Source organism: Phlebotomus argentipes, unplaced genomic scaffold (assembly GCF_947086385.1).
Source record: "Phlebotomus argentipes unplaced genomic scaffold, Phlebotomus argentipes genome assembly contig_6, whole genome shotgun sequence".
In the NCBI taxonomy this organism is placed as follows: Eukaryota; Metazoa; Arthropoda; class Insecta; order Diptera; family Psychodidae; genus Phlebotomus; species Phlebotomus argentipes.
Window position 1 is genome coordinate 5,407,261 of NW_026776145.1, and position 10,552 is coordinate 5,417,812.

The 10,552-nt window shown below is 41.4% G+C and overlaps 2 protein-coding genes across 2 annotated transcripts; both read left to right on the forward strand.

Moving 5' to 3' along the window:
• The first annotated feature begins 6,191 nt into the window (after positions 1–6,191).
• On the forward strand, positions 6,192–7,271 carry LOC132258214 (zonadhesin-like). The gene is made up of 3 exons (XM_059755420.1): positions 6,192–6,705; positions 6,771–7,106; positions 7,186–7,271. The coding sequence occupies exons 1-3, from the start codon at positions 6,192–6,194 to the stop codon at positions 7,269–7,271; spliced, it is 936 nt and encodes a 311-aa protein (XP_059611403.1).
• Positions 7,272–7,555: 284 nt separating this feature from the next.
• LOC132258225 (zonadhesin-like) lies at positions 7,556–10,536 on the forward strand (the record flags this gene model as incomplete). The annotated part of the gene is made up of 2 exons (XM_059755431.1): positions 7,556–8,226; positions 8,596–10,536. Coding segments are annotated over exons 1-2 (2,612 nt in total), but the record flags the coding sequence as incomplete, so codon positions are not given.
• Positions 10,537–10,552: the final 16 nt, after the last annotated feature.

Here is a 10,552-nt window from a genome sequence, read left to right on the forward strand (position 1 = left end):
GTGAGAATAAATGGAATTTGTGTACCAAGCAGCAATTGCCCTTGTCCGGAAAACGAGGAGTACATATATAGCAGTGATTGCAGAGAGGACTGTGGTAAAACTTGGAGTGAGTGTCTAAATGTTGCCAGTTCTTTCAAATGTCATTGCAAGAGAAACCATTATCGAGTCAACGGTAAATGTGTTCCACAAAAAGAGTGCCCCTGCCCAAATAACGAAGTCTACGGTTTCATGAATAATTGTCATGAGACATGTGGAACGAATATACAAGATTGTGCAATGATGAATATGGACAATAGATGCTACTGTGAAGTAGGTTTCAAGAGAATAGCAGGAATATGCCTCCCTGACGTTATGTGTCCATGCGCCGAAAACGAAAAATATACTTTCGGAGACCGATGTCACGAATCCTGCAGACAAAGTTACCACGACTGCCCAAAAGATGAATCTTACAGGGACTGCTTTTGCAAGGAAGGCTTTGTCCGAGTGAATGGGATGTGTCAGCCATTTGACAAATGCCCGTGCAACGACAATGAAGTTTTCACTTACGGAAACTCATGCGAAGAGGAATGTAAGTACGGCGATCAAGATTGCGCTGAAGAGTCCAGCTCCAAAGGATGCTTTTGTGATGATGGATATGTTAGAATAAATGGATTATGTGTGCTTGGCAGCAATTGTGGATGTGGCGAAAACGAGGAATATGCCAATAGCAACGAATGCTCCGAAGACTGCAGTAAAACGTGGAATGAATTGCCGAGAGGAGCCGAGCGCCTTTAGATGTGTCTGCCTGCCCCACTAAGAGGATTGATGGGAAATGCGTCAAGGATGTCAATTGGTCCCGTGTCCGGAAAATGAGGTTTTTTCAGTCCATTCCACTGAATGCGATGAAACCTGTGGAACCTACCCTGATGTGTGGGATTGATCACGATCATCAACAAATTCTTCTGCAACCCGGTTACAAGAGAATGAAGCGGAGTGTGCGTGAAATGTCACTTGTTGTCCATGCGCCGATAATGAAGAATACACTTGTCGGAGATCGGTGCCGAAGAGTCCTTCCGAGAAAACTATTACGACGACTGTCCGCAGGTGAGAAACATACAGGGGATCTTCTGCCAAGGAAGGCTTTGTTCGAGTGGAATGGGGATATGCCCAGACCTTTGATAAATGTCCGTTCCAGGGAACGAATTTTAGATACAGTAGTAAGTGCAATGAAGTGTGTAATGCGGTACTACATGAACTGCACTCTCGAGCCCTGTACAAAGGGGAATGTTTCTGCGGAAGATGCAACATGTGAGAATAGTGGAATTTGTTGTGCCAAGCAGCAATTGCCCTTGTCCGGAAAACGAGGAGTATATATATAGTACTGATTGCTTAGAGAACTGCGATATAATTTGGAGTGAGTGTCTGAATGTTGCCAGTACTTTCAAATGTCATTGCAAGAGAAACCACTATAGAGTCAACGGTAAATGTGTTCCACAAAGAGAGTGCCCCTGTCCGAATAACGAAGTCTACGGTTTCATGAATGATTGCTATGAGACATGTGGAACTACCATACAAGAGTGTGCCATTATAAATAATAACAACAAATGCTATTGTGATTTTGGGTACAAAAGAATAGCAGGAACATGCGTCACTGAGGATATGTGTCCATGCGCCGAAAACGAAAAATATACTTTCGGAGACCGATGTCACGAATCCTGCAGACAAAGTTACCACGACTGCCCAAAAGATGAATCTTACAGGGACTGCTTTTGCAAGGAAGGCTTTGTCCGAGTGAATGGGATGTGTCAACCATTTGACAAATGCCCGTGCAACGACAATGAAGTTTTCACTTACGGAAACTCATGCGAAGAGGAATGTAAGTACGGCGATCAAGATTGCGCTGAAGAGTCCAGCTCCAAAGGATGCTTTTGTGATGATGGATATGTTAGAATAAATGGATTATGTGTGCTTGGCAGCAATTGTGGATGTGGCGAAAACGAGGAATATGCCAATAGCAACGAATGCTCCGAAGACTGCAGTAAAACGTGGAATGATGCCAGAGGAGCCGAGCGCCTTAGATGTGTCCTTCTGCGCCACTACAGAGAGGTGATGGGTAAATGCGTCAAGGATGTCCAATTGTCCGTGTCCCGGAAATGAGGTTTTCAGCCATTCCCCTGAATGCGATGAACCTGTGGAACTACTCTGAGAATGTGGGATTTATAACGATCTAAACAAATTGCTTCTGCAAGCCCGGTTACAAGAGAATAAGCGGTGTGCGTTGAAGATTCACTTTGTCCATGCGCCGCCGATAATGAAGAAAACACTTTCGAGATCGTGCCAAAGTCCTTCAGAAAAACTACGACCACGACGGTCCGGCAGGGTAGAAACATTACAGGGGATGCTTCTGCAAGTAAGGCTTTGTTCGGTGATGGGATATGCCAGACCTTTGATAAATGTCCGTGCCAGGGAAACGAAATATTTAGATACAGTAGTAAGTGCAATGAAGTGTGTAATGACGGTACTCATGACTGCACTCTCGAGACCTGTACAAAGGGATGTTTCTGCGAAGATGCACATGTGAGAATAAATGGAATTTGTGTACCAAGCAGCAATTGCCCTTGTCCGGAAAACGAGGAGTATATATATAGTACTGATTGCTTAGAGAACTGCGATATAATTTGGAGTGAGTGTCTGAATGTTGCCAGTACTTTCAAATGTCATTGCAAGAGAAACCACTATAGAGTCAACGGTAAATGTGTTCCACAAAGAGAGTGCCCCTGTCCGAATAACGAAGTCTACGGTTTCATGAATGATTGTTATGAGACATGTGGAACTACCATACAAGAGTGTGCCATTATAAATAATAACAATAAATGCTATTGTGATTTTGGGTACAAAAGAATAGCAGGAACATGCGTCACTGAGGACATGTGTTCTTGTGTAGATACAGAATCTGAATACAAATCCGGCAAGGCATGCGATGACGAGTGCATTCCACCAGAGGACTGTCCAACCCATGAGTGCTTCAAAGCTTGCTACTGCAAGGAAGGATTCAAGAAGATTGGTGGAGTCTGTAAGCCGGAGTCGGAGTGTTTGTGTCCCAATGATCCTAATGAAGAGTATATTTATTCAAATACGTGTCTGGAGAAGTGCGATGCAACGCCGGAAATGTGCAGAGGAAGAGCCATAGTCGCGGGATGTTATTGCAAAGAGGGATTCAAGAGAAGTGATAGTGGGGCATGTATTTCTGAATTCGAGTGCCCATGCATTGAGTTGAATACGGAATATAAGTCTGGGAAAAGTTGTGAGGAAGAATGTATGCCATCCGTTGATTGTTTAATGGAAAATTTTGTTAAAGGATGTTTCTGTAGAGAAGGGTATAAAAGAATCGGTAACAGTTGTGAATTGGAAAGTAAGTGCAGTTGCTCGAATGACCCTAACGAAGAATATACATATTCTAATCGATGTTTCGAAGACTGTTATGCAACACCGGAGTCGTGCAGAGGCCGTCCGATCACGATTGACTGCTTTTGTAAAACTGGTTACAGGAGGGACGATTCAGGTGTTTGCATTCCTGAGTCTGACTGTGAATGCACGAACCCTAATACTGAATATAAGTCAGGAAAACCATGTGACGATGAGTGTTTTCCTGAAGAAAATTGCCGATTCCAGGATTGTTATAAAGATTGCTATTGCAAGGATGGATTCAAAAATATTAGGGGTATTTGTGAACCTGTACAGCAGTGTGGTTGCGCATCAGATCCCAATGAAGAGTTCGTTTCTTCGAATAGTTGCTTAGAGAAATGTGATGGAACCCCTGATACATGTAGAAATGAACCTATTGTATTAGGATGCTATTGTAAAGAAGGATATACTAGGTTCGATAATGGACCCTGCGTTCCTGATTCATCCTGTCCATGCAATGACCCGAATGAAATTTTCAAATCTCGTCAAAGATGCTATGATGAATGCACATTGTCAGGTCTATGTAATCCTGAGCAATGCTACAAAGGGTGCTATTGTAAACCAGGATATGAGAGATTAAATGGCGCGTGTGTTCTTATTAGTAATCCAACATGCTCTGTAAATGAGGAATTTAAATGTGGAAGATCATGCCTTGAGGATTGCAATTTAAGGGATTTCAAAGAATGTATGGCTACACCATGTAGCGATGGATGTTATTGCAAACACGAACACTTTAGAATCGCAGGAGTCTGTGTAGATGTCAATATTGCTAGAATGCGCTGCAATTGTGCGCCAGGACAATTTTTCGTCTGTAAAAGTGATTGCCTGGAATCATGTTATGATTTTCCAGCCGATTGCGATAGAAATGATTGTCGATATGGATGCCATTGTCCAAATGATGTCCTTAAGCGTCAAGACGGCCTTTGTATTCCGGTAAATAAATGCAATTGTGGACTAAATGAGCAACCACGACTGGGAAAACTTTGTGAAGAAGCTTGTGGTGTCAACACTCGAGTATGTGATTTATCCAATGCAGTAACAGGCAGAAAGTGTTTCTGTCAGTCTGGATTTTGTAGGAATACAAACAACTTGTGTCTATAATAATATACACATCTAGTATGTTTGTTATATCATGTTAAGAAACATAAATCAAATAGAACGACTATTCGAACTATTTTATATATCATGACTTTTATATTTTGACAATAAAAATAAATTAAGAATAATGATCAACAAACTAACTATATTATTTGCTCCATCACTGTAGATGACCATAGAATTTTGTTTTAGTTATATACATTTTTCTTATATTGGGAGTGAATTTCTAGCACAGACTGTCCCTAAATTTGTGTTAGAAATAGGAGGATTCCTGAAGATAAGAATTTGGTTGGTACGGCAATGTAACAAATGTAAATATTGTCTGCCAAACTATTTTTTTTGTAATATGCATGGAATTAATTAGAACGAGAAGTCCATCCCTGTGCAGATGATTACAATAAGAATGAGATGAGTTATGTGCTGCAAATTTAAAAAAAAAAGCAAAGCGAACAGGTTGGAAATACCATTGCAATGATAAATGCTCTATAGAGGAGACATTTAAAGCTGTTTGGTCAAAAAAAAATGTTGAAGTTGTGTATTTCATATATTAAATAAATGGAACTATTTCTAATCCACTTAAGACACATGTTTTTTTCTGTATTTTATTTTTGTAATCTCTTGTCTACTATTTTTGTCTGAAATATTTTTTTCTGATTTATATTCTCTCAGTATGAATCACATATATCTCTCTGGGTCAAACACCTTGTGATGTGAGTAAACCTGCTTTTCAATATGTGCTTTTTTATTACAGGATCAAATTGGTCAATTAGATTAACAGCAGGCCTGTAGTCCATATATACTTATACATTAAGGAGTGGTAGAAAATGGACGCACCGCTTATATTTAAAGATTTCATGGGGACATCTTCAGTTAGATTTCAGCCTTCTGCTGATCCAAGTCATGGCTCGCTGGGAAGTGTTCCTAATATTGTACAGTGGGTTTTCTGTTAACGCTTTCACCGTCAACACCACCGAAACAGCGATTTTAAGTGCAAGTAAATTCATTAATCCAGTAGAATTTCCTTGGGGAAAGAAACATATGCAAACCTATTCTTAGGACTGGAAAGCAAGTCGGATTTTTCTCGAAATACTTCTCGTGATGCCAGAGTAAAATGCGGATCTCACGAGGATTTTCTCGTCTGCGGACCACCATGTGAAAACGATTGTACGACCATTAGAAGAAGTTGTAAAATCAAGGACTGTCGGTCGGGTTGTTTTTGTCGTCCGGGTTACGTGAGAGAAAATCCTGGAGGAAAGTGCATATCACAGAAGAAATGCGCAAGTGAGTATTTTATAAATTGCTTGAATAAGTTTTCAGTGCTTCAATTTTCATTAGAATGTCATGTATATGCAAAATCAGTATACGCTGAATGAAAGAGAAATCAAGAATCCATAAAATATATATTGTCATTAAAAAAACATAAAGCAAGATACAAAATCGATTGAGTTATGGTATGTAAAATGTCTTATGTACAAGACTATCATGAAATTCCACTTAGCCGAATAACCATTTTTATGTGATAACAACTAATAAATATTTACTGACATGGTTCAAATACTATAAACGAACTACATAAATTCACAGGTTTAAAATATATTTTCTATTCTGTTCACATTCAGTGAAATTGAGGTTTCAAATGTATTCTAAAAATGTCTTTTGAACTCAAAGATAAAATTTCAGAGCCTTCTTGTCCAAAACACGAGGAATATCTTGTCTGCGGCGAAGCGCCGCCTTGTCAGACAACCTGCGAGAATTATGGAAGACCATGTGATGTCCGGCCAACTTCCTACTGTCCTTATGGTTGCTATTGCAAAAGTGGATACGCGCGCCATCCAATCACCAACCAGTGCGTGCATTTGAAGAATTGCCCAATGATCTATCATGAATACATTACCCAAAATTCACCAAGCACAACGACTGAATTAGCAACAGAAACAACTACTACTTCCACAACAACTTCCACCACCACTCAAAAACCGCCTAATGAGTGTGGTAAAAACGAAGAATATTCTGACTGTGGCCCTGCGTGCCAAGTGGAATGCTCTAATCTAGGCAGAGACTGTCCAAAAGGCAATGTCAAATGCACTAAAGGTTGTTTTTGCAAACCAGGATATGCCCGAGATCATACTTCAAGACTCTGCATTGCACAGCGCAATTGCCGAAGTAAATATGAATACGCAGTTCTAATAGAAATTCTTTCATGTCATAGAGATTGAATCCCCTTTCAGATCCTTTTTGTCCCCGAAATGAAATTTGGCTGATCTGCGGACAAGCTCCAGAGTGTCAAGAGATGTGCGACGGAATTGATCGCGAGTGTGAAGCGCGCAAATATGGTGTCAAATGCCCGTCAGGGTGCTACTGTCGCAAAGGCTACGCTCGGCATCCCACAACAGGTGAATGTGTTAAGAAGCGCGATTGTCCACGCGAATTGCAATGTGTGGAAAACGAAGAGTTTAGAAACTGTGGGTATCGGTGCAGAGAAATTTGTAACAGTGAAAATAGTTGCTACCATGAAAAGTGTGAAGCAGGATGCTTCTGTTCAGAAGGATATGTTAGGATTAATGGTCAGTGTGTTTCGAATGAAAACTGCATTGGAAATTGTTCAGTCAATGAAGAATATTTGACTTGTGGTAAACGTTGTAGTGAGGAATGTGGTACATCGGCGGAAAATTGCAGGAGAGAAGTTTGTTTTGAGGGATGTTTCTGTATTGGTGGCTACAAAAGAGTAGGAGGGGTTTGTGTTTCAACATCTAATTGTCCACCGCCTCAGTGTGGAAAGGCAAACGAAGTTTACACAACGTGTGGAAATTCTTGCAAAGAAGACTGCAAAAAATCTAAAAGTGACTGTCAGCACGAAAGTTGTGTGGAAGGTTGCTTTTGTGCAAACGGATTTAAACGTTTCCGTAAACGATGCATTCCAGAACAAGATTGTGAATGTCCCGCTAATGAAGTCTTCAAATGTGGGACCAATTGCGATGAAGATTGCAAAGCTAATCCTTTCGAGTGCATAAAAATGAAGTGTGAGAACAGATGCCATTGCATTGGCAATTACAAGAGAATCAATGGAGTGTGTCAACCTCCATCTAAATGCAAGTGTCCGAAAAATGAGGAGTACAAGTACGCCAACAAATGCAATGAAGAATGTGGGAAATCTCAAAGTGATTGTTCCAATCAGAAGCAGTATTTTGACTGTTTCTGCAAGGAAAGCTTCAAAAGAATTGGCGGAGTTTGTGTTCCTGACACCAAATGCGAATGCCCCGAAAACGAAGAATACGTTTATGGAAATAAATGCGATGAAGATTGCAGCGCCAAACCGGGCGACTGCAAGGACGCAGAATGTTACAAGGGATGCTTTTGCAAGGACGGGTTCAGAAGAATCAACGGATTGTGCATTCCTGACACAAACTGTCATTGCGGTAAAAACGAAGAATATAGCAATGGAAATCCATGTTTCGAAGATTGTACTAAAACTCTGTTGGAATGTGTTGCGGAGGATGTTTACAAGAGATGTAACTGTTTACTGGGATTCAAGAGAGTCAATGGCAGATGTGTCCCAGACACGGCATGCAAGTGCAAGGCTCACGAGTCATACAGATATTCAAGTGCTTGTGAAGAGCAATGCAATAATGGTTCATTAGATTGCTCTCAGGATTTGTGCTACAAGGGTTGCTTCTGCGACGAAGGGTATGTTAGAATCAAAGGAAAATGTGTGATGGGAATTCATTGCGATTGTGGAATCAATGAATCTTATGTACGCAGTAATGAATGTTTCGAAAACTGTGGAAAATCATGGGATCAATGCGTTAATGATCCAACCACATACAGATGTACATGCATCGAAAACTACAAAAGGATTGATGGAAAATGCATTCCAGAGTCAAATTGTCCATGTCCTAAAAATGAGGAATTCCGATACTCCAATGACTGTTTGATGAGCTGTCAAGGAAATTTACAAAAGTGTACAGATTTCGGATACGACAAAAAATGCTTCTGTAAAGAAGGTTTCAAAAGGATTTTAGGAAAATGTGTCAATGATACACTTTGTCCATGCAGTAGAAACGAGGAGTATACTTTCGGAGATCGGTGCCATGAATCCTGCAGCGAAAACTACGATAACTGTCCGCAGAGAGAAACCTACAGGGGATGCTTTTGCAAGGAAGGTTTTGTCCGAGTGAATGGGATGTGTCAGCCATTTGACAAATGCCCGTGCAACGACAATGAAGTTTTTACTTACGGAAACTCATGCGAAGAGGAATGTAAGTACGGCGATCAAGATTGCGCTGAAGAGTCCAGCTCCAAAGGATGCTTTTGTGATGATGGATATGTTAGAATAAATGGATTATGTGTGCTTGGCAGCAATTGTGGATGTGGCGAAAACGAGGAATATGCCAATAGCAACGAATGCTCCGAAGACTGCAGTAAAACGTGGAATGATTGCCGAGAGGAGCCGAGCGCCTTTAGATGTGTCTGCCTGCGCCACTACAAGAGGATTGATGGAAAATGCGTCAAGGATGTCAATTGTCCGTGTCCGGAAAATGAGTTTTCAGGCCATTCCACTGAATGCGATGAAACCTGTGGAACTACTCCTGATGAATGTGGATTGATAACGATCATCAACAAATGCTTCTGCAAGCCCGGTTACAAGAGAATAAGCGGAGTGTGCGTTGAAGATTCACTTTGTCCATGCGCCGATAATGAAGAATACACTTTCGGAGATCGGTGCCAAGAGTCCTGCAGAGAAAACTACGACGACTGTCCGCAGGGAGAAACATACAGGGGATGCTTCTGCAAGGAAGGATTTGTCCGAGTGAATGGGATATGCCAGACCTTTGATAAATGTCCGTGCCAGGGAAACGAAATATTTAGATACAGTAGTAAGTGCAATGAAGTGTGTAATGACGGTACTCATGACTGCACTCTCGAGACCTGTACAAAGGGATGTTTCTGCGAAGATGCACATGTGAGAATAAATGGAATTTGTGTGCCAAGCAGCAATTGCCCTTGTCCGGAAAACGAGGAGTATATATATAGTACTGATTGCTTAGAGAACTGCGATATAATTTGGAGTGAGTGTCTGAATGTTGCCAGTACTTTCAAATGTCATTGCAAGAGAAACCACTATAGAGTCAACGGTAAATGTGTTCCACAAAGAGAGTGCCCCTGTCCGAATAACGAAGTCTACGGTTTCATGAATGATTGCTATGAGACATGTGGAACTACCATACAAGAGTGTGCCATTATAAATAATAACAATAAATGCTATTGTGATTTTGGGTACAAAAGAATAGCAGGACAATGCGTTCCTGAGGATATGTGTTTTTGTGAAGACACAGAAGCTGAATATAAGTCTGGCAAGGCGTGCGATGACGAGTGCATTCCACCAGACGACTGTCCAACCCATGAGTGCTTCAAAGCTTGCTACTGCAAGGAAGGATTCAAGAAGATTGGTGGAGTCTGTAAGCCGGAGTCGGAGTGTTTGTGTCCCAATGATCCTAATGAAGAGTACATTTATTCAAATACGTGTCTGGAGAAGTGCGATGCAACGCCGGAAATGTGCAGAGGAAGAGCCATTGTCGCGGGATGTTATTGCAAAGAGGGATTCAGGAGAAGTGATGCAGGACGATGCGTTCTTGACTCTGATTGCCCTTGTCCAGATGGAGAATTCGAATATAAGTCTGGCAAGGCGTGCGATGACGAGTGCATTCCACCAGACGACTGTCCAACCCATGAGTGCTTCAAAGCTTGCTACTGCAAGGAAGGATTCAAGAAGATTGGTGGAGTCTGTAAGCCGGAGTCGGAGTGTTTGTGTCCCAATGATCCTAATGAAGAGTACATTTATTCAAATACGTGTCTGGAGAAGTGCGATGCAACGCCGGAAATGTGCAGAGGAAGAGCCATTGTCGCGGGATGTTATTGCAAAGAGGGATTCAGGAGAAGTGATGCAGGACGATGCGTTCTTGACTCTGATTGCCCTTGTCCAGATGGAGAATTTGAGTATAAATTCGGCAAG